This window comes from Taeniopygia guttata, chromosome 12 (assembly GCF_048771995.1).
Source record: "Taeniopygia guttata chromosome 12, bTaeGut7.mat, whole genome shotgun sequence".
Lineage (NCBI taxonomy): Eukaryota > Metazoa > Chordata > Aves > Passeriformes > Estrildidae > Taeniopygia > Taeniopygia guttata.
In genome coordinates this window covers 16,865,596-16,889,877 of record NC_133037.1, presented here as the reverse complement: position 1 = coordinate 16,889,877, position 24,282 = coordinate 16,865,596, and the positions used below count along the sequence as shown (strand labels likewise).

At 54.6% G+C, this 24,282-nt stretch overlaps 1 protein-coding gene across 2 annotated transcripts in view; it reads right to left on the bottom strand.

The window, feature by feature from the left end:
- The window catches only part of CACNA2D2 (calcium voltage-gated channel auxiliary subunit alpha2delta 2), a 210,379-nt gene that overhangs the window by 23,611 nt on the left and 162,486 nt on the right, over positions 1-24,282 (bottom strand). For both annotated transcript variants that reach the window (XM_030283501.4, XM_030283502.4), the window contains exons 4-6: positions 18,397-18,456; positions 8,345-8,389; positions 1,717-1,855 (exon numbers count right to left, since the gene is read on the bottom strand). In XM_030283501.4, the coding sequence (XP_030139361.2) occupies positions 1,717-1,855; positions 8,345-8,389; positions 18,397-18,456 (244 nt within the window). The remainder of the gene's footprint in view (positions 1-1,716; positions 1,856-8,344; positions 8,390-18,396; positions 18,457-24,282) is intronic.

The window sequence follows — 24,282 nt, the reverse complement described above, 5'->3', positions numbered from 1 at the left end:
GCTCTGCACATCCCCTTCGCCTGCGGCTACCAGTGTGCCAGGAGGAAAGGAGAGAGGACGGTCTGCTGGGACTTCAGATACGGACTGCACACCTCTTCACCTCCAGCTACCAGCGTGCCACGGAGACTTCAGGGACAGACTCTACATGCCTGCTCACCCTTCGGCTACCGGAGAAGCTACAACAGCGGGGGCGAGCTCCTTGTTGAGCCTCCTGCCGAGCTGACTTTTTAATAAAGAGCTGACTACTAATAAAGGCATAGGCCCTGTTCATTTCAGGCTGCAGCCCCTTTCCCGGTCTGGTAAGGGGCACTGAAATCCCTTCACTGTCACCCCCCAGTGCCACATCCCGTCCCCAGCATCCCTCTGGAGCGGCGGTGAGTCCCTGGAGCGCGTTCTCCCCGGCTCGCTCCGCTGCCAGGGCGGACGGGGCGATCGTGTGGCCGTGGCGGGGCTCCAGCCGGCTGGGCAGGGGGCTGGGGGGCAGCGAGGATTTCACCGTGCACAGCCCACCCGGCCCGCACGATGTGCTCCATCAGCCGCCTGCCCTGCGCTGGCTGCCTAATCAAACTCATTGCAAATTCCTCATCCAGCGCTGCTTCCGCCGCGAAATGGCCGCACCGAGGCGGCTCCGGCCCGGGAGGAGCCGTGCCCCGGGAGCGCTCCGCTCCCCTCAGCACCGCCACCCTCAGCAAGGGCACCGGAGCCCAGGCGTGGGGACAGCGGTGCCCTGCGTGCTGTGAGGGCCGCCCACCACAGCAGGCTCCGGGGCTGGGCACAGGATGCGGCCGGCGGGTGCTGGAGGATGCCCTCAGCTGGGAGCGGTCCCGGCTCGGAGCCGAGCAGCCGCTAGAGGGAAATGGAGACCGACTGTCACCATGTGCCACCGCAGCAGGGCGAGGTACCGGAGAGATCTGAAAGCTCAGGGACCGTCACAGCTCTCGGTGGGGACTGAAGCTGGCGTGTCCATCCATCCATCCATCCATCCCTGCCCACTCCCGGCCTGGCCACCAGCCCATCCCCGTTTCTGGAGCAGCCTGTGCCCTAGGGCAGCTGCCGGGGCACAGCCGCAGGGTGACCCCCCTGCACCTCCCGGCAGCAGGGGCTTCATAAGCTACGGGGTGGCATCACGCTGTCCTGCAGTCACCCCTGGCTGCCTTCCTGCACGACTGCAGCTGCTTTTTCTCCCTTTTAATGACCTCAGCCCCAAGCAGGCTGAAGATAGGCAGCATCCCTGCTTCACCCTCTGCCACTGCCCAGCCGTGTCTCACTCCCTCCTACAAGCAGGTCGGTGCTGCCTCTGTTGTTGCTGCTGCACAGAGCTGCTCCATCCCTCTGAAAGTCTCCGGTGCCCACTTTGAGCCTTCTCGAGCTTTGCTGGGCTCTTCTGCAGGACAATCAGAGCCATGTGGGCACAGCTGAGCTTTAATCACTACCTCTCCTTCATTCCCCATCCCTCCCCTAATAACTCCTAATCCCTGATCTGCCTCTTTTGCCTGTGCTGAGCTCTTGAGAGTCCCTGGGGAGGGACACGTTGTCACCTCGATCCTGATATGGTGACTCTGCCTTATTTCACTACCTGCCTGTCTGGGAGCCAGTCACCAAGACCCAGTTGGGGCACCCAGAGCTGATGGTCCCTGGAGCTGCAGTGCTCCAGGCAAGAGAGGTGTATGCCCAGCCAGGCAGCACGAATGGGAGAGGGTGAGGAGGGGCACTCACAGCCTTTGTAGATGTCCGTGGGGATCTGCACGGCAGCGTAGGAATAATTAACCTTGGTCTTGAAGTTGTCATCATCAGTGAACTCCAGCTTCAAGGAGTTGGACTTCTCCCTCTCGATCTCTTCTCCATCAGGGTCGTCCTGGGGAAGGAGTAAAATGCATGGGGTCACTCAGTGTTCCAGCCCTGGATGGATGTGGGAATACCTCCACCTGAAGCCCATCACCAAATGTTTTGTGGGGGAGACCAGCCCTCCTGGATTTCGTGTGGATTTGGCCTGCCAGGAGTGGGTGGGCACAAAGGCAAGCACCAGTTATCCCTCGCCTCTCCAGCTCTGGTAGCACAGCAGGTATTAAATCAGACATAGGAAAAAAAAAATCAAAAAAAGGCCTTGAAAATCAATTAGCAGCAAAAGGCAACTATCAAAGAGCAAATTAAAACGGAGTGCAGCTTAGCGCTCTGTCAATAAGCAATGCAAACAATATTTAATTATGGTGGAGAGACGGCGAATTCCCCACTGCTGGTGCTGGAAAACACTCCCTCACCTTCCCAGCCCTCCTCTCCATTCCCCAGCCCTGCTGCCAGCATGGCTCTGAGGGTAAAATCCCTCTGGCAAGGCAGGCAGGGCTGAGCTGGTGCAGGCAGAACAGCTGGGTGACTGCAGACAGGGGACAGGGTGGGAGCTGAAGCACGGGGCCATGTGGGGAAGAGCGAGAATGGGGGTGGACTTGCTACAGAGCTGGAGAAATTGCCTCTGCCACCCCACCAGGAGCAAAGAAACCCAGGAGAAGGTGCTGGCTCTGAGCTGCCCATCCCTGCCACAAGCCCAGCAGCTGAGGAAGGCTGTTTGCAGCCATCTGGGAGATGTTCAGGGTAGGAAGGAGGGAGAGGAGGATGCTGCAGCACCTGCTCTTTGTGCTCCTGGAGCTACATCTCTGCTGAAGAGGGGCAGGGACACAGAGCTGCCCGTGCCATCCACAGGCAGGGACAGGCAACAGTGCCAAGCCCAAACTGGAATAGACACCTGAAGGGATGCCCCACGCTGTCCACAGCAAAGAACCACGACACCAGGGAACACAAGGGATAGGGGATGGTCCCATCCTGCTGTCATCAGTGGCCCACTGCTAGCATCTCTCCCACTGGCCAGGCTCCCCTCAACAAAACCCAGGGAACAAAGACCTGAATTTCTCACAGGAAAAGCCATATATTTAAAGGAAAACTATGGGTTTGGGAAGTAAACTATGAAGCTTGTTTAACACTCATCCTGACCCCCTCCCCTTTTCCCCTTCACAGACGACATGGAGAAATGTCACCTCCCCTGCAACACCTCCAGCCGGCCACTGAAGTGGTGACATTCCCATGACATTGAGAGGGGTGGCCAAGCCATTCGCCACAGCTCGGGAGAGTAACAGGATTGATGTGCAAGGTTTGGGTTTATTTCCAGCCGAGGGGCTGTGAGTGTGCCACGCCGCCCAGCCGACCCCGCTGCGGGGGCTGCAGCTCCCAGAAAGATGCTGAACTCAATTACAGCTGCACTAGGCAAGCAGGAGGGACTGTTCTCAACTCCCTGCAGCCACATCTCCAAGATCAAAATCCAGATTACGCTCTCAATTTCATGTAAATCTGGAGAAAAGGCAAAAAACCGACTGCTGGAGCCCCTGTTTGTGTGTGCCAGGCCATGGGCTACCCAGAGAGTGGATCTGGCCCCAAGCCTGCTGTCTGTGGGGCTCAGCTCTCTGGGGGAAAGCACACACAATATTCGTCCCTGCAAACCTCTCTGAGCACCAGACAGATACAGAGGTGCCTGCTGAAAACAGGATTTGGGATAAAGCTGTGGCCTGAGGGCATCTGTAGCACCAAAAACTCCGCTTTGACACTAAACCCTTTTTTAGCTCAGCCCAGCAAATTCCTGGTGACAGCTCCCCATCCCTCCCCATCTCAGATGAGCAGGGCACCCTCACAACAGCCCATCCACTGCCCCTGTCACCACCAGCAGCTGGAAAATCCAACCCTCCCTCTTTCCCTCACACTGGCATGGCTATTCCCCACTTCATCGGAGCTGGAACTACTGTATATAATTACTGCTCCTCTGTTTATCATTATTCCGTGATCTCACCCACTTCTGAGGGGCTAATTTGTATGCTGCCAGGTTTGGTGCTGTCTGGCTGCTCTCATTCATGGAGCTGTGAAGAGGCACATGTATAGATCTCGGGGACAAATATACAGCTATCTATATGTGGGGCACTTCATGCATCACTGACACCTATAGGGCAAACAGACCTGCAGAAAGAGCTGATGTTATCCAAGCTACATTTGCCCTTTATCCATAAATCCCCCAACTTCAACTGAGTTATTTCTGTTTAAGCCAGTCTGAATTTGGCCCCTGAAAGGGGTTAATTTCCAGCCACATGAAGGCAGGTGAAGCTGTCACCAGCTCAGGCAGGAAGGGGAGCATCTGGGATACAAAGAGACACCTTGGGAAGGCCGAGGGAAGAAATCCTGCATTAAATTTAAATTAGAGCAAAGCAGATGATTCAAGTTCTCCTGAATTTACACCGGTTTAACTGTGAGCATCTCGGCAGGCCCCCAGCCAGCTCTTGCAGCATTCCTCATCATTACATTTCAAAAGAACTTGGAAACATCAATTTATCTGTTACAGTATGTACAACGAAACACAAATAGATGCTACAGTTTGAATATATTATTTGCTACACACCATTAGAAATTGACTCCATGGCAATATATCAATATGATACATATTTACTGCTTCAGTAAAAAGTCATCACGCCCTGAGAGCTTTTGCCACCTCCACTGCTTTCACAGCTGGGTTGTCAGCACATTTTCTCTTCAGTCTCCCAAAATGACAGACAGGACAAAACCCAGAGATGCCCCAACACCCAGTGAGCACCAGCAGCTCCACCCAACAGCTTTACTGGAAGGTGCCATGCTCTGGGCAATCACCTGCCCCCGTCCCATCGCAGCTGGTGCTGGCTGAGGAGAGCCAGGCTGCCTCTGGGCACCAGGACCGTGGTGGTCCCAGGCTTTGGAGCTGTGGATGTGACCTGGCGCAGCAGCGATGCCGACGCCTCGTCCCCGAGAGCTCCCGCAGATGCAGCCCCCCTGTTCACTGCTGATCTCCATGGGAACCAGCCATCCCAGCTAATGACGGCTGCTTGAATGGCAAACGCCGGGCTGATCCGGCCGCAGCATCCCGGCAGCATCCCTGCCTCCCCGGCCTGCCCCACACATGCCTGATGGAGAACACGCCCAGACCCCAGCACAGCCTCTTCAGTCTCCCAGGGGCACCCATCCATGCTAAGTCTGGAAAGGCCAGCGAAATATTCATATCAGCACGCTGTGATTCTGCTAATAATGGATAGAAATGCCAGCCCCCAACACACGGCTGAGAAACTCCATGCCTGTACAGAAGGGTCTTTCTCCTTAAATGTATCAGTTTTTCCTGAAATGCAGTAATTTAATGCCGAGGAGGGAGATGGTGTGTTCTCCAGCTGCATTCCTGCTTTTACAGCAGCCCCGGTTATAAATAACAATCAGCCTCTCCCGCCAGCCTGATCCCCTATCCCCCTTCGTTTTTTTTAATCTTTGCCAAAGGTACTGTTTAGAGATCTTTCTAGACCATTTATTTTTTAATTACCAGCCAGAGGAGAGAAGTTTAAAAAAATAGGAAAGAAAAAAAAAAAAGAAAAAAGGAAAAAGAAAGAAACTTCTGGGGCTGATAGCTTATCGAGAGGAAATCCAAATGTCACATTAGTTGAGAAAGTTGGAAGATTAAATTTTCCAACACCCTTCATCTGCTGCTGCTGACATTTAGGGGCTTTTTCCCCTCCCCTCCTTCCCCTCCTCGCTGCATCTACTGAGCAGGGTGAGCAGTGAGAGGGGGGAGCAGTGAGAGGGGGGAGCAGTGAGAGGGGGGAGCAGTGAGAGGGGGGAGCAGTGAGAGGGCAGCCCCACCTCCCCTGCACAGAGGGGGCTGAGGCTGGCACGGAGCCTCCCAGCACAGCCCCTCGCTCTCAGCCCTCCCCAGGACCTGTGGCAGGTGGCTGGGGGCTGGAGGACTGACCCTGGGGCCAGGACACCTTCACACAGCTCTGCTCTTTTCCACCTGAGTACAGTATGTCCCAGGCTCAGCTTTGACAAGTATCATCCCCTGCCACGAACACAACACAAAAGATGGAAAATTACTTTATTTCTGTGTTGTTCTGCCTATGACTCCCAACTGAGACTGTCTGCTGATTCAACACTTCTCCCACATAAACCCCATGGTCCTTGCTAGCGGGGAAAGGTGAAAACTTCACTTCTGCAAACATTCTGACAGCCTTGGGGACCCCTGGGAGAATTTTCTGATGTTCCCATTTGTTAAAATCCACTGGAAATCCAAAGCCTGTTTGGGCAGATAGTGGAGCTGAGGTGCAGGCAAGATGAACTGGAAGCTCATTTCCTCCTCACTGCAGTTAAAGCCAACGTAAGGCTTGTGAATAAGCCTCAGTTACAGGGAGCAGCCATTGTCCATCAGCACCAACGCTGGCTCAGCTACATCCTGCTCCATTTAAATAGAAAAATTAAAGCTAAATAAAGAAAGGATGGATAGAGCACTATTACGTTCCATTCAGACCTTCTAATATCATCTCTCTCCTTTTTTACCTCAGCAGCATCTTCTTTTTTTTCCCTCATTATTTTTGTTGGAATTAAATTTGCTGGGATTTCACTGGTAAGGAAGCAATGGAAGTAGGGAAGTGCTCTTCTTGCCAAACCCACATACATCAGGAATAGGACACCTCCAGTTTTGCAATTTTGCTTGGTATCTCCCCAGAGCAGGACTAAAGCTGATGTGGCTGGTGATGGATTTGCAGGGCTGTTCCTCCTTGATATGTCAGCTCCTTTGAGGAAGGACGAGGGATCAGGGAGGGGAGTCCTGCAGTCCCCAGGGACACTGTGCCTGCCACTGTGCACAGCCACTCCCCAGTGCCCCCTGTGCTGGGAGGGCTCCACGGGCACAGCTCCAAGGTTGAGGTGCCTCCTGTTTCCTAATCCTGCCTAATGTGACCAGGACGGTGGGGTGTGACACTCAGGGGAACATGGGGACATCCAGCTTCTGTCCCCTGCCCTGCAGCAGTGATGGCAAAAGCCCACCCCAGCCTGATGGATGCATTAATCCTGCTCCTCATACCCTGTGCTGGGAGTTGCTCTGCTCCCCAGGCTGTCTCCTCCTGCCTCAACCGCCAGCCAGTTTTTCCTTCACTTCTATCCAAAATCCCCTTTAATGTATTTTAAGCCCATTAGCTCCATCCTCTCCAGAGCAGCCATGGCAGGATCCTCTCCTCCCTCCTTTGGTAGCTCCCCCCAGGCTGGGGGTGGGGACAGGAGACATCCTCTGCATCCTCAGCTGTAAATGAATGAGACTGGGCAGGGAGACCTGCTCAGGAGAGCAAGAGCCCTCCAATTCACAGCATCTGCCTGATCTCTCCATCCCACCTCCCAGACTCTCCGTGGCTGCTTCCCCTGCCAAGGAGCCTTCTTACTGTCACTGCCTGAGGACAACAGCACTGGCAGTTAGTCAGTAACTCTGCTTTGAAGTCATCCATCCATCCATCTCCACTCCAGCCTGTCCCTGGCTCTGCTCTGGGGCATAGATTCAGGTGAGTTGAGAGGAGAGGTCAGTGCAGGTCATGTCACCCAAGTTGGTGGGACCCCATCAAGCCGAGATCCTCCCCTCCCTTCTGCACAGAGCCTTGTGAATGGTCTTGGGGTCACCCGAGTGTTATTTTTGGATGAGGCCATGTGGTTTGCAAGTGGTTTGCTGCTAATACCATGTTTTCTCCCGCTTTGTTACTGTCTCTCCATGGCACATCTGCTGCCAGGTCTGCCTGGGGACAAGGAGCAGTCCTGGTGCACCAGCACTGGCTGTGGCTGTCCCCAGGGCTGCACCCCGCTGTGCCTGGGGCTCCTGCTCAGCTCCAAGGACTCTGCTCAGCAGCCTCACACCACTGACCTGACAAGCCCCTGTTTCGTAAGGATCCTGCAGCAGGGTGTGGGAGCTGGGTGACCTGGCAGCAAAGTGGGGTGCCCCAGGGCAGAGAGGGTGTCCCAGGGCAGCAAGCATTGCTGGTGGAGCTCCCTGAGCCCGTGGTACAGCACCTGAGTGAAGTCACCCTCACTGTCACCAGGAGGAGGAGCGGCAAATGCCGTCTCTCTTGGGAGCACCGGGAGATGGGAGCTGACAGGCCTGTAGTTAAAGCACTGATTGCCAGAAATCACAGGATGGCTATGCTCCGAGTAGGGCAGAGAATTAGATTCAGTCTCTAATTAAAGGTTTGCTCTTCATTTGAATTTCAGATGCCAGCTTTAATTTTAGAAACTTTTCAGGCAGCAGAGCGACCTGCCCACCTGCCTGCTGCCAGGCCCGGTGCTCGTGGCCAGATGTCACCATGGCTCAGCTGGGGGGACAGGGCTGCACACCGGGCACTTGCTGCCCACTGCAGAATCTGGTTACAGCGGCTGTGACAAATGCTGTGCCATGACCCCTGGTACTGTGCTGGGACAGACTGGCAAGGGGCTCAGCCCTGGGCCAGGGTGGTGGCTGTGCCAGAGATGCCACAGAGACAGCACTTACATATTCAGTGTCGGCCTTGGAGTCGTAGTACTCGATGTCTTCCTCCTGCAGAGAAAGGGAGAGCTGTTAGTGCGGGTCAAGGACGGGGATGGGAAAGGAATCCCTCCCCCTGACTCATCCCCTCAGCACCTCTCTCATGCTGTTGGCAGCCACCACATTGCTGGGGACTGAATCCTTCCCAGCCCGTGTTGTCCTTGGGACACGTTCAGGACCTCACATCCTCCACATCCACCCTCCAAGGACTGGCCATGGCCTGCCATGTTTCCCTCCACTCATGGCTGCTGCTGAGCCAGAGCACTGCAGGGCAAACAGCCCCGTAACAGTGACATCAGTGTGACTGCAGCCTCTGCACTGTCACCAGGTGCAAGCCTGTGCCACGTCCCCACAGCCAGGGTGCTTTGGCTTTATTGCAAACATCAGGAGCCACAGAAGAGCCAGGTATAGGCAGCGTGGCAGGCAGCGGCCCTGCAGTCACCCAGGCCCTGTCCCTGCACTGCAGAAACAGGAAAAAAAGTGTCCTTTCTTCCACAGAGAAATGCACGTCGTTAATTTGGGGTGTTTAAAACCTATTTAAGCAGAAAGGTCTGCTTGAATTCCTCTTCCCAGAGTGTCAAGACTCGAGACAGCTGATAAAATTCCTGAAGAGGCAATTGGGAGAGCAGCGATGCTGTCACAACAGCATTCCGTGTACAGCAGAAAGGGTAATTAAAGGGCACTCAGAGACTCTTCCCGGCGTGCCGGCCCGAGTGAGATGCCTCAATGGCACTGACTGCATCCCTGTGCTGCCTGTCCCTGCTCTGGACAGTCCTGGACACAGCCCCGTGGCAGGCACGGTGGCACCGTGCCATCCATCCCAGACCAGCAGCAGCTCTCCGGGCAGCGGCACCGCCCGCTCCGCCGGCCCGGCCCCACTGAGCGCCGGCATCGCTGACCCCTCCCCGGGATTACCCTTTTAGCCACAAAATCGCCCCCTAGGGTGGCTTGCAGTGGCTTCTCCCGGCTTCCCAAGAGGTGGGAAAGCACCTGAAGCTGATCTTGGGGACATCAACAGCAGGGGACCCTGTCAGGCCGTGCAGCCGGTGTCTCCCCAGGATGGGGATTGCAAAGGGCAGCTCCAGCATCTTCTGAGCAGAGGGGCCGTGCCTTCCGCGGCCTCTGCGACTCTCAGAGATTGCGATAAGGCAGCACCGGGAGGGGAAAGTGAAAAAATAATTGACGCAGCATCTTCCAATTTCTGCTATTAAAAAGCCCAGTCATTAAGGGAACACACTTATTAATTATCTGTGATTTGTTGTGAAATGCTGTGGGGTTTACAACAACAAGAAAGGGAAAAAAAAAAAAAAAAGAATGAATTTTTCCTCAGCTGGCCTGGCCGTGCCGCCCCCGGCCCCACGCACGCCCTGCCCCGCGCCGGGCCCGCGGCCATCTGCACTTCCCAATTAACGGAGCCCCCGGAGACCCGAACACAAACCAGCTAATTTCATCTTTAATGATCTTTAATCAGGAGTGAGTGTGACTAACAACGGCCGTCCAGAAGGTGCTTTGTTATTCATTTTATTTGCCATTGGCTCCTCCGAAAAGCTCGATTCCCCGCCCAGCCGCAGAGCCCCCGCTCCCGCAGTGCAGAGGGCAGAGGTGAGGATGCTGAGAGGAGAGACGGTCCCCTGATCCTGCTTTCCCCACGGCACAGGGAGCAGAGCTCCCGTAAGGACATCCCTCCCACCGATTCCCCAGGGATCACAGAGCCCTCTTTCAGTTCCTGACAACCCCAGGAGCAGCTGGGTGAGATCTTGGCCACGCTCAGGCTGTGGCTGAGGTTTCCACGTGTGGGACAGCCAACCACCAGTGTGGCCCCAGCCCTGAGATGTGCCCTGATGGCAGCCTCCAAAATCCTTGCCACAAACCTGCTGATGCTGTGGGGCTGGGGGTTTTCCATGGGGTTCAAGGGAGACTGTGGGAGCTGGCAGGGCAACTGTGTTCCTTGCCACTTGGAAGTCTGTGTTTATTCCCAGAAGGAGGGATAGAGCCCTCAGAGATGCTCTAAAATGATGCCATGAATGTTCCAAGAGGCAACAAGGGGTGCTACAATTTCTGCTCCCTAATATTTTTTTTAAACCGCATTTGCTTTCTTCACATAATCCTCTCCTCCTCTGGTCCATGTAAAACTCAGCACCAGGTCTGTGTAAATAGCATTGGTATTTCTAGAGCCTTTCAGAATAAATACCAATAAAGAAAACAAGGGGGTGAAGATGTCAAGGGATTTTGAGGCAAAATATTGTCCCTGTCTCTTGCAATCAAGCCTGCAGGAAGCACACACTGGTTCCCACTGCCAGGGAAGATGACAAGGAGGAGCTGCTGCTCCATGATGTGTTAACCCATTTTCTTGTACCTAAATTGCCAAGTGCCACCTGCACAAGGGCACTGCATGGCTGTGTCACTGGTGGTTAAGTGTGGGGTTTTTTCAGCTCCTAAAGTGCAACACTCTGTGCAACCGTAAACCCTGGGCAACACTCTGGGAGCTCAGGGCAATCCCAGCCTGATCTGCAGCTGTCCCTGCAGCCATAGCCCAGGCTTCTCCAGCAAGGCCACCAAGGAACCACTGCACCTGCACCAAACCTTTGTGGTTCAGTGTCACTGGGCATCCCCTGGCCAAGGCTTGACCCAGGTGAGACCTCCTGGAGGTGGCCCTGAGGATGCTGCATGCCAGAGTCTCCCCAGGGACCCTGGCTCCTTCCTCACCCCCACCTTCAGCCTTCCCTAGGTGCCCTGTGCTCCACACCTTCACTGTTTTCATACCCAAACACCAAGCAAAAGGCTGATTAAAAACCCAAGCTGTGAGCTTCTGGAGAGCTGCAAACTGGAGCCTTGCCAGCAGACCCTGCTCTGGCACCGGTGCTCCCTTGCCACACACCAGCAGAACAGGTATGAGACAAAGACCAGGACAAGGAGGGGCACACAGGTGTCTCAGTGAGTGGGAAGGGACACTCCTCCTTCACCCTTGACACAGCTCTCTACAAGCATCCAAATAGGTTGTTTTTTTTTTTTTTTTTTGCCTAAAACAATTACAGCAACTAAAAATAATGCTGGAAAGGTCAGTGCTCTGTTATCTCACTGCAGCCTAGAGATGGAGGGGTGCCGGCCCAAGCCTCCAAGTCAGCGACCTAACGAGGTGGCAATCAAACAATCAAACCATATCGAACACACAGAGCTGCCACCACCCTAAAATACCTCCGAGGAGCTGTTAGTGGCAGCTCCCTGCTCCAGCCATCCAGCTGGAGCACACAGCTGGCAGGGACACTGCAGGAGGGATATGGCTCACTCTCCTCTATAGAGCTTTCCTGTAAAATCATCTAATCTGGCTAATCCTTCTCCTGAGACCTGTAGGATCTGTAGTACTCCACAGGATTGCTCACTGTTGTCTTGTAAGGGTCACCCTGCTAATCACATGCCCTGGGGATGCTGCAGCTCCCCGGGGCAGCTTTGCAGGCAGATCCTGCTGCAGTGCATTGGTTTCGGTCCCTCTCAGCCTCTGGCTGTGGGTTTCATTTCTCCGAGCAGCACAGGTGACCCCTGTGGTCAGCAAATCTCTTTCAAGATTTAATTGGCTCTGGAAGAGCCAAATCCTGCAGCAGTTTGCCTTCAGGCAGTTAGGAGGAACTTGGAGGGTGGTGGGAAGAAAAGATGGATCCCAAGCTTGCACCTGCCTGTTTTCCAGCCACTGGATGGAGCTGGTGGCAGGACCAGCATCCCAGCCCACAGCTTACCAATGTGGGGACAAGCCAGGTGACCAGAGCTGTGCCTGGTCAGACAGTGGGCAACTCAGTGGGTGTGGAAAGCAAGCAGGAACTGGTGTCCCCATACAGCACTGGGGCCTCTGCTCACGAGCCCACCTTTCCTCTGCCATCAGCACTTAGAGAGGACAGTGAGTATTTAGGTACTTCTTCATGTCCCTGAACCTATTTCTGCGTTAAGCACACAGAAATAGCAACAGCTTTTGCTTATAGTTGCACCTTTCATACAGAAGAGCTCCTGCAGCGTGTCCCAGAGCTCCTGCAGCCTCACACCTGTGCTATGGCCGGGGGAGCGGAGCGGGAGCAGGGACACAGCACGTCCCCATCACAGCATCACCCTGCCAAGCTCTCCTGGGTCATGAGCAGTGGATGGGGCCATCCAATGGCTGTCCCTGGGGATTGGTGTGTGCTGGTCAGTTGGTCCTGGCTGGCAGCTGGGGTGCAGGTCTCAGCCAGGTGAGTGCTCAGCCCGAGGTGTCTGAGCCCTGCCATGGGCACGGCAGCCTCTTGGCTGGGGAACAGAAAAGAAAGTGTTCCTGCTACACCTGCCGTGGGCTGGTGTGAGTCCCATGGCCAGGAAAAGGCTCCAAACGGGCTGGGTGAACTCCTGGGAGAAATTCCTACCTGTAATCACAGCCACGCCTGGCTGTGGCTGGTAGGGGCTGAAGCTTTATTTCCACTGTCTAGAGCTATTCTTGTCCATATACGGCACAATGAATCCTTTCTTAGTCCCCAGAAGAGGACAATATTCATGGTTAACCCCAGCACCACAGGCTGTTGGATAGACCAAGAGGGTGTCTGGTGGGGCCATGCTTCTCCTGCAGCACTGTGAATTCCCTGCATCCCATCCACCATCAGGGGCCCTATGCATTACCCAGGACAGGTGGAAACAGTCATCATAATCTGCCTTGGCATCTTTTTTTTTAAAGCAATTTCCTCCCTCTGCCTCTCTGACGGAGCTGGGGAAATATTTAAGTGACCTGTCAACAGTTTTTTCATCTCCCCAAGAAGATGTTTTATCTGATCACACCTCACCAGCTATTCTTCTTTACATGGCATCTCCTGTCTGTCCTGCTCCTCTGAGGTTGCCTCAAATGAGGTGTGGCTGCTGCTCCCCTCCAGTGCACCCAGGTGCCACAGGGATGCCAACACACACAGAGAGGCTGTCGGAGACACCCTGCCCTTCCTGGGATGGGATGGGATGGGATGGGATGGGATGGGATGGGATGGGATGGGATGGGATGGGATGGGATGGGATGGGATGGGATGGGATGGGATGGGATGGGAAAGCAGCACTGAGAGGAAAGCCAGCAACCCCTTCACCAAACCATCATAGTCATAGGGAAGCCATGGGTGGCCCAGTGGTCTTGAAGAGTGGGGAGCTGGGCAAGCCCCCTCAAGCCCATCCTTGATTTTGAAGAGGGAACAGCACCGACACAGGGGTTTTGTGAATGATTTTCTTGTTCTGCTTTTCGGCCAGACCGGCGCTACAGGAGCAAGGTTGGTGCTATAGCACAGTAATTCTCCGAGCGTAATGAAAGCTGACATTATATCAAACACAATAAAGACTCTCAGCTGATGGAGATCATTCCTGAACACACAAACCCATTAAACTGAAAAAAAAAAAATATCAATTCTACACACTCGCCAGCCAAAAGAAAATGTGATTTGTTATCTAAAAGGGGGTTATAAACACAGCTTCAATGCACTTTCTGTGCTGTAATGAAAACTGGGTTTGAAATGGCAAGACGACTGCAAATTAGAGTATTTGATTTTATTTTCTAACTTTTTAGGTAAACCTTCTACAAGGGCAAGTGCAAGGTTACGGTGACAATCTTTCTGTTCTCAGCCGATAAGTAGGATCTGTAATTAAAGGAGGAGAAAAATGAAAGGAGGATAAGGAGCTGGCGTTCGCCCTTCTGCTGCTGCTTTGAACACAAAGCCCTGCCTGCATGGCTGTGCCCAGCCCACGGGAGCAGCTGCTGGAGCCCACGCATGGCATGGCATGGCATGGCATGTCCCCCACAGACACACACCCAACAGTGCTGGGTGGAGCAGCAGGAAGGGGCAGCAGGATGGGGCAGGATCCTGCACCTGGAGGTTGCAGCACCCAGGGCTGTATGGCCGTGGCTGGGTACCCAGCCATGCTGCCATGTACCCCTGCTTCATCCCACACCTTTCCTGGGCTGTCAGGAGCACAGTCTCTGTTATTGCTCCTGTCCATCCCCATTTGGCAAACAGCGATCCCCTTTTCCCTGGAGTTTTGTTTCTAATGGAGCTTGAAATTATCTGGGCTTTGTTATTCCTCATGTGCTTGCAGGCAGGGGTTACAGATTGAGGCAGCAGCATGGGGCTGTGCAGCACTTGTGATCCCCCTGCCACCTCCACAAATGTCACCACTCCCTAAAACCACCCAGTGTTAAACCCTGTCCCCAGCAGCTCCTACACCTACAGCTCAATGTATGGCTATTTTTCTTTTCCAAGGAAGAAGGGCCTGCTGGGCTCTGACCCTTCAAAGGGCCCTTTCCAACATCAAAAGGTGGGGAGAGGTGGGAGGCAGAGGGGCAGCAGGCAGAGGAAGAGGGTAGCTTCCCAGTATAGTGATGGAAAATGCAGTGAGGAAGGAGACTGGGAGAAAAACAACAGTAATAAACATTTTATGAAGCAGAAAATGGCTTATAAAGAAGTCAACTTTTAAAGGCAATTTATGTAATCCTGTCAAGCGCACATAAACGTGGGGATGGATCTCTGCAGCACTGGAGTGTCCCCTAAAGGCACAAATAGCTCTGGCAGCCCCAGCAGACCTGCACAGGGTGATGATGATGATGGTGATGATGATGGTGGTGATGTTGGCCTGGGATGCATTCTGTGGCTGGAGTGCAGATCTGCAACTCTGACAGCACCCCCAGGTGAGCATGCCCCCCTTCCACACACTATGCGAGTGTGGGACACCTGACACCCTGCTGATGCTGCTGGGATGGGGCTGAAGGCCTGGAAAAGAACCCAAGGAAAACTTGGGAGGAAAGTGGAGCACACAAATGGAAAAGAGCTGGGAGAACATGGAGCTGGCTGGGATGTCTGACAGGCCACATGGCAGCTTGTCAGCGAGGACAGATACAAAGGATGGCAGCAAAAAACACAACAAGACCTTTCAGCATTTTTATACTACTTCTGCTTCTACTTCTGCAGCTCACTTGCCCAAGCAGGGCAGCAAAGAGAGGATGGAAACCTGAAAACTGCATTGCAAGGTGGGCTGCAGTCCTGATACGTCTGTTTGCTGCTGGGGATGGTCAGCACAGGGCAGGCTCAGAACCACTGCCATGGCCAGGGGATAGGACTGGGGACATCTGGAGCAGGGGCCAGCCCTGATGTGCCTTAAAGGACAAACCCTCATGGCTCTGCATGGAGTGGAGCCAGACTATCCCAGTGGATCTCTGAATGGAAGCCTGTAGGCCAGAAAATTCTCACTGGGAAAACTGGTAGGCCAGGCCACTGCAAATGGGGAATTTTCTGTGGTTTCCTACCATACCAGTGCCAGGTGGTTGCCATGACTCTTGGTGGGAGCCCACTGTGGCAACAGGACCCAGCTCTGACCTTTCCAGAGCTCTACCAGCCTTCTCCAGTGGGTGAATGTGCATCTCACAGTGCAGGCAGGGAAGGGCACGATCTCTCCCCACAGCCTGCCCACCATGCCACTCTGACCTGCCACCCAGCCCTGGAGTAAAACAAGCTCGAGAGAACTCATGAGGGTGCTGAGAATATGGGTGACCTTGGGGCCAAGGCTACTTTTGACCAAGGAAAATGGCCCGATGTCCAGAATTTATTTGGGGACCCAGATCCAGCTTGGCACAGCTGGTAGATATGAGGGTGGACAAGCACAAGGAGCAGGGATGAAGCAGGACAGGATGAAGGGATTTTTTAGGGAACAGGAAGGCACTTTGCAAAGCCTCCTGAGGTGGGAGGCTGAACTCAGCTCCAGAAAGGCCAGCTTGGCTGGCATGTAGCTGGAAAGACCAGAAAACAGCAAGGAAAAAGGAACTTTCCCTGTAGAGATGGATCGTGAGTGATTGCTGGCAGCAGCTCCCAGCCGCTCAGGCTCTTGCTCCTGCTTCATTTTCCCCTGGACTTCCATAGCAACCCATCTGCAGTGAGGTTTAATGGGGCTGCCATTAGCACTAATGCAGCGCAAACGCTCAGCATCTGCCGGCGCCTTTGGATGGAAACACAAAAATAACCGCGCTCGCCGCAATCCGTCATCCACTCCGGCGCGGGGTTAGGACGCGCCACGCTGGGAGAGGAGGGGAGAGCTGCAGCCAGGAGGAACGCTGCTCCTGCTCGGTGGGAAGGGAGGAGAGGAGGAGCTGGGATGCTGTGCTGCTGCCTTCCCTGCCTGCTGCCCGTGCCAGCACCGGTGACAAGCTGGGGGCAGCTGCAGAGGCAGGACAGCGGTGCTGGCACACGGCTCTGAGCGTGCCCGGCCATCTCCTGGATAAAGGGCAGGAAAAGGGGATGTAATGAGATGTACAAAGCCCCTTCACCCCTCTGCTCTGCTCAGGAGCTGGGGCTGTTGCAGCGGGACTGAAGCAGGCAAGGCTGATGCCCAGCACCCTGGGGGCTGTGCACAGAGCTAGACCAGTCCATCAAGTGTCCCAGCCAGGCCTGGGCTGTCCTGATAAAGCTGCGCAGTGACGCATCGCTGCACATTGTTTCTGGGTGACTCGCTCCTAATTACCTTGATTAAGTGGTTGCAAACAGTGCTATTAAAAAATATTTTTTTTTCTATGAAAGTGGATTTCTGAAAGGTTTGTGCTGTGAATGGCAAAATGAGCCAAGAGCTCCCCAGCGCTACAGCCTTTCCCAGTGTGTTTTGTGTCCTGCTGTTATTCCCCTGGCAGTGGAAGGCAGCCAGGTCTGGTTAGAGAAGGAGGTCTTTGGGACTGCAAATAGCCTCTGCAGCAGGAGCCCATCCCTGCATTCCAGAGGATGAGCAAAAGCCCCAAGCACTGCTACAAAATGCAGTGACCTTGTGCCACCTCTGCCCACCCTGCACACGCCCCGGTCACAAGGCATCCAACCCTGGGTGCCAGCACAGCATGGGGGGCACAGAGCAACTACAATGTCCCTGGGATACCCTCAGTCAAGCTTCAGGTGCTGCTCATGGATGTTTCCTGACCCTGGAGGACATGTGAGACTGGGTCAACACTAGGGATGAAGATGCCTGAAGCTCACCCTGCACTTCTGTGAGCTTTCCTTGGGAGCCCCAAGCCAAGATCCTGGTGTGCCACCAGCACTGGCATCAGCAAATGCCTGCACCAAATCTCATTATCCTCCTCAGCTTCTCTCCACTGCTCTCTTGGGAGGAGCTGACAGCAATTCACCAGTGCTCTCATGCAGACAGGAAGATCCCCGTGAGCTCCTCTGCTCCTTGGGTGCCCGTGGGACACAGAATCAGCCACCAGCCTCCACCCCACGCTGGCCACATGGCAAATGAAAGCCAAGCAGGTCAACCCCTTGCCTTCTCTTTTGCTCCCCCCACCTCTTCCTCTCCACAGCAAACCCTGGCGACCATCACCTACGGCAGGAAGGTCTGTGGGAGCAGCAGCAGCTCAGACTCTGAAATACCCCCCAAAATACAGCAGCATGGCCTGGCAGAGGGGCTATCCCCAGGCTGTCCCCCCAGATGATGCAGGGGGTTCCTCGGGGCTGGGCAGGACGCGGCCCTAGCCAAGAGGAAGGGGCTGGGTGGCTCAGGAGTATTTTTCATTGCAGACTCCATTCGCACTGGGAGAAAAACAATCTTTCCTTCCTTTTGTATTATGGTTATAATTTGAGAGCATTTCCAGACAGAATCCTTCAGGTTCCTGCTGAGTGCTATCACCGCCAGAATTACAAAGTCAAATGCAATCATTAAACTCGCTTCTTCCCTCTCCCAGCCCAGATTGCTCCTTCCCCGGGAACAGCCCCCGCCGGCACTGCTGGCATGTGCCACCGTGGCTGTCACCCGTGCCGGCCCTCAGCCCCAAACCCAGCTCGGGTCCCTCAGCCCTCGCCCTCAGCGCTGTCAGCTCCACCTTCCCTCCTGCCTCTGCTCGCGGTGTGTGCGGGCTGAGGCGAGGCTGCAAACAGCTCCAAATCGCTTCATTTGCCCTCATTAGCGTGGGGCGACTCACGGCGGGGACACGAGTGGGCAAGGAGGGACGGGACAGCGGCTGCTGTGCCACAGCAGGGCGGGTGGGGAGGCCGGGGTCCCACGGGCCTTACCCGGATGTTGTCCTGCCAGTGGTGAGCCTTCTGGAATTTCTCCGCTGCGTTGGCAAGTCTCTGCAAAACAAGTGGGAGAGGAGAAATGAGCCTAGGGGAAGCAAGAGGACCCAGCTATTGCTCACTGCGGCCCAGGAGCCACCCCAACACCCGGCATCCCTGCCTGGGGGTTCCTGCAGCACCCTGCCACCCCTCTGCTGCACGGGCAAGGGGGAGGCACTGTGGGCAGCACCCTGGAAGGGTGTTCCAGGGACAGGGAGCCAGTTTTCCCTCCTTGCTCCTGCCCTTCCTGGAGCAAGCCAGTATCTCCAGGGCAATTGCTGCCACCTGAACTCAGCAGGCCTGAGCCACTGCAGCTTGGCAGCTGCGGGCATCCCCCCGGCGCAGGGCAGCCTCTTGTTGCACAGGGCAAGGGCTGAACCCAGGTCTCTGTACTGACAGCCCCCAGCCCCGTGCAGAGCAGGGAAGACTCTTCAAAAATGCCTCAAAACCCCCTCAAAATGCCCCAGCGCTGGGTGCTGCCCACCCAGATTTAACCCCTTTGTATACCCATGCCCACACTGGGGTACCCAGAGGAAGCGGGATTTGCCAGAAGCAGGATGGGGTGATGCTCAGCACCAGGGTACCCTCACTGGATGCTTAGCCATGAGACCCCTCACCAGCACAGAGGGTGCAGCAGGGCAGGGCTGGAGACTGGGCAGCCCCTGGGGTACTGCAGTGCCGGGAAGAAGCTGCAATATGGCCTTTTGTGGAATCCAAGGGGTTAAACAGGGCAAGAACGCCAGGCTTTCTACAGGATCCTCTCCGCATCACTAAGAAAATAAAGCCAAGAGCAAAACGAGCACGAGCACGTTTCCCTCCATCCCTGGACCAGCCCAGGCACCCTGGTTTGTGGGCAGCTGGCTGGGGAGGTGCCTGCCAGGGCTGTACAACCTGAGCAGCACCAAAACCCAGCAGGAGGCAGCCCAGTGTCCTGATCCAGAGGATCCACAGAACTGAGGGCCACCCAGACCCCTGGGTGCTGGACACTCACTGCTAACAGGGACACGGGTTCATGTCTGGTCCTGCTGTACTCAGCACAGCCTGCTCCCCAGCAGCCATCAGCTGTGCATGGCTCCCAGGGAATGCACACTGCCAGGTCTCAGCTCCAGGAGTCAGTCTGTGCTGGGCTAACAGGCCACGAGGCTTTCGAGGCTGTTGCAGTCCCTGGAGAGTTCGTGGGAGACAGACCAAGAGAAGATGTACCTTACAGCACAGGCTCCTACCTTGCACACTCCTCATTTCCCTGCAGATGTATTTCCCTAGAGGGACATGGACATGCTCAGCTCCATGCATGTGGTGCTGGCAGCCAGAGCATGGGAAGAGAGGTGAGCCCTGGCTGTTTTCAGACACTGAATTGGCTGGGAGGAGGACGAGCACTGACAATGGGGTGACATCTTGGGCGAAATAACAACCCCAAATCACCTCCTGGGCAGCACCATAGAGATTCACATAATGAACACAAGATTCCCCATGCTTTTACATACACGACTTTCATGCCATGAACCACAAATTCCAGGATGAAAAAGCACTCCTTTGCTCATCAGGGATGTGGCAGGCTGGTGGCAGCCCACAGGGGCAGCAGTGCAGTCCAGTGATATCCCTGGGAAATGATTTCCCCAGGGCCTGAACAGTGGCCAGCTATAAGAGCACACATACACACGAGCCCTGGGCACAGCCACAGGTCACAGCTGCTGTCCCCACTGTCACCAGCTTCTCCAGCACTCCCATCAGCACACAGAGATGCAAAATGTCTCAGCCTTCCACATGGATGCTCAGGGGAAAGGAAGCCCCCAGGTACCACAGTGCCCCATTGCCCATGCAGGTGAGTGGCAGGCCCAGCCCTGGCAGGTGGCTTGAGCAGGGCTGTGGCAGCAGATGCTGTATTTCTGTGAGTGTGGCAAAGCACAGGCACTTGAAAGTAAGGTGAAAGAAAGCACAGATCTGGCCCTCCCCTGCCTGAAAATGCAGCTTGTTCTTATCAGATGCAGGGAAACACGAATCCATCACTGCATAATCTCAGCACGTACTGGTTGAAACTTTCCTGTTTAATCTTTTCTCTTTTTCTTAATCTTGATTTCTAAATCAAAATGCTTGCTTTCAGTGGCCAGCATCCAAGGGGAAAGATCAGCTATCAGCTGAATATTGAAGCAGAAGCCTTATGGCTCCAATGGCAGGCAGAAGGGAATGAGAAACAACACGTGGCTGGACAGAAAAGCCAAGTGATATGAATTTTCAAGGCAGTTTTTCATGGTCTCACCTGCACAGCCATATCCCTGCCCCCAAGAGCTGCCTAGAAAATCCATGGCCCAATTCTGTACCTCATCCCCTCCAAGCTTTTGTGCTCTGTTTATATACTGAGATGGCTGATTAAAGACAAGCATTTATTCTGAGTTGCGTTTAAGGCAGTGGTGATGAAATATGCATTTTTCTATACTTGATAAGAGTGTGTTTGTTTATTATGGGCTAGGGTAAGATTTATGGACATCTTTAACTATTCATCGCCTTGTGCTAAGTGCCTGGAGGGTTGCAAATGGTGCAGTAAGGGACGGCTACACCCAGGAACGACTCCTCAACAGAAGATATTTTTCCTCTGGAAAATGTCAATTTGTCAAAGTCAAACCAGACACAATTTTGGTTAAAAAAAAAAAAAAAAAAAAAAAGAGGAAACTCAGATGTTCTTGTTTGATAAATAGCAGGAATTGCAGGAATGGTGGAGCCTGCAGCAGGATGGCACAGCCACAGCAGGGTGCTGTGCTGGCTTCTGGCTGCCACTGGATATTCACCCAGGAGAAGTGTCCCCAGAGCCCTCCAGCTGTTGCTGCTGGAGCATTTTCCTCGCTAAAGACATTTCAGTCCCGTGAGCACAATGGTGACTGGGAGGAGAGAGGGGCCAAGCAGGCAGCCAGCCATCCTTCCTCTGCAACAGGGCACAGACCCAGAGTGGTGCCACGTGGGGCTCCCATGGCAGCAGTCCCATCCTGCCACATCCCTGACTGGTGCCAGAGGGAGCCCATCCAGCCCTGCCCGGAGATGGGCTGCTGTCATGAACAGGATGGGAGATTGCTGGATTCAGGACCCTCCAAAACTGTGCCAATAACACTTGGTCCCCCAGGGGGGCTCTCGGGGACGGCACTCCTGGAGCTGTTTGTTAGGGCAGGGTTTATTGCTGCTCCCACAAACCCGCTGACGGCTCCCCAGGGAAGGTGACGGGTCTGCCTGGAGCCACACACTGCTGCAGGATGTCCCCATAAATGCCAAATGAGTTCATCATGAATAATGTTATTGTGATCAATACAGCTCAAGGATTATTTCTAATCCTTAATAATGATTAAACTATTATTTTTCAAGTGTTACAGATCAATCAGACCAGCTCAAGGTGTGCTGCATGCACGGACTGTGAGATGCCCAGGAGGCAGGTAGTGCACTGGAGAGCCTGGCAGGGTACAGGGCAGTCACCAAAACCTCTCCAGATTTCAGACCTGGAGTTGTCAATTGTGAGGTTCAAACAGCAATTAAAAAATAGAGGAATTACCAAAAATAAAGCATGGATGTGAAATACCTGCAGGTTTCCAGCAGGCTGTGGTGCAGAGACTGCCCTGGCACTTTAAGGAGCACAGTTCTTTCCCAAGAAGTCACCCAGGGCTAAGGACAGGAGATTTAGAGGCTGAAAACACTGAATTGAAACGACTCTGAAGGTCATGAAAGGCCAGCAGGAGATTTGCAAGGGATTGGTGTCTGGAGATCCCGACAGACAGCGGGCTGTGGGAGGGGAAGGTGCTGCACGGGACTCATTTGTATTCTGCACAGAGCCCTCTCTGCTCAGCAGGGCCCTCAGGAGCTCCTGCTCTGACACCAGCCCTGCACTTGGGATGGGCACGGGGCAGCAAAGGTGGCACGGCTGGGCACACACCCTCCCTCCCAGAAGATGGGCAGGAAAGGAAAGGGGCAGCAGTTTGGGTGACCATCTGTCTGCCCAGGGGATGGCAACTGCAGACACGTGGCTGCTGCTTTTCCCTGGCTTTGCTCCAGGACCTTGCTACTCAGCCCAATCCCCCACAAGCTCACTCAGCCCACCCTGAGCACGGCTCCCTCACATGTGTTCACCCCAGCAGCAGCTTTTGGGGACAGCTGCTCTGATGTCCTGAAGCTGCTGGCAGTGTGGTGGTGGGGAATACTCAGAGCTGGCACAGGCAGGGACCACGACCTCATCCTTAGTGGAGAGGACCATCCCTGCTGTTGGCATCCCCACTGCTTGAGGAGCCGGCATGCTGGAGGATTGTCCCTGATGGAACAGACAGCCAAGGGTGGTGCTCACCTCCTCCTTGCCACCCCTTCTCTCCCACCACACTTGGGGCTATCCTGCATTGCTCTGATATTTTTACACAGACTCTATCCAAAGGAAACTGGTCCAATGATTTACTAAATCTCTTCTCCCAGCCCCACCATGGCAATAAGCATGCCCTGGCCGCTCCTGCCTCAGTCAGATCAGTGGGTTTAGCTTGGGAAGCAGCAGAGCAGAGCTCAGGGAGGCCAAAGACCAAGGCTGGATTTATAAAACAGGATTACAGCAAACACTCTGCAGAAGGAGACTGAGCAGCCCTGTGTAACAGCAGCTATGCCACCCCTGTGTCCAAGCCTCCACACAGGTGCCCCAAGCCTATGTGGACGCTGGGGGATGCTCCTCGGCAGTCTGGGATGGCGTTCTGGCTTCTCCCCACAGCTGGTGGGGAAGCCCAGGCACGGCCCATCAGGCAGCAGCTGTGTGTGCCTGGGGATGTTTGCTCGAGGGAGAGCCGCTCCTGCTAAGCCTTCACTGAACTCCCTCGGGGAGAGTCTTATCACCCTGACCGCAGCATTGCATTAACCTCCCTCAGCCCAGCAGGCAGCTGTGAGGGGAGATCTGGGCTGGAGATTCCAACAGCCCTACGCTACCAGGCGGGGAGTGCCACACAGCAAAACAGGGCCAGCCCTCCTCCCACGGCAGGAAATGCTGTGCTGGTTAAAGGTGGGGGCAAGCAGGTGAAATCAAACACACATGACCAAGCCAAGGAACCCAAGCCCCAGGCAGGAACGTCCCCCAGGTGCTGGTTTTGCAGCTCTTCCTCCTCCATAATGAAGGAATGAGGACGACACAAGCCCTCTCCTCTGGTACCAACCCCTCTTCCATATGGACAGGGCACTCTGAAGCCTCACCTGCTACTGCAGAGCACCTGGAAAGGCAAAAGCCCATTCCACCATGTGCTTCACATGTCTCCATCCTTTCTGCCTGCATGCAAGAGGGCAGAGGGCACTTTCTCATGGTGCGGCCTCCTGCTACCAGCTCCAGGGTGCCTCCACCCCAGTTCTTTCTCTCATCCCCAGCACGTTCATGGAATTCACCCCTAAGCAAACCCTACCAACAGCGTGCACGTCACCGTCAAAAAATGATCAACCAGCGACAAAAGACAACAACCCCCTTATGTACACAGAGGGAATATAAATCTTGAGTAAACGCTGTAAAGCAGTGAAGCATCTCATCCTGTAATAATCTCCGAGACAGTTGATCCCAGGGCTCTTATTACCCCCACAGCCGTCAGCTGAAATCCAGTCGGCAGCAGGCTCAGCCACGGCTCCGTATTGATCACGGAGGCAGCTTCAAATATGCTGCGGCATTTTTCTTTCAAAGCACTAACTTGTTTGTCAATAACTCCCTTGGCTGTGCAGGAGGAGAGGGATGGATGGAGCCCATCTCTCCTTCCTAGTGCCTGGATGCAGCCTGTGCATGAGGGAGGATGGGGCTGCGGCCAGCACTGGCTGCTAATGTTCTCCTGTTCATGGGAGGGCAAATAAATCCCCAGGGACTAG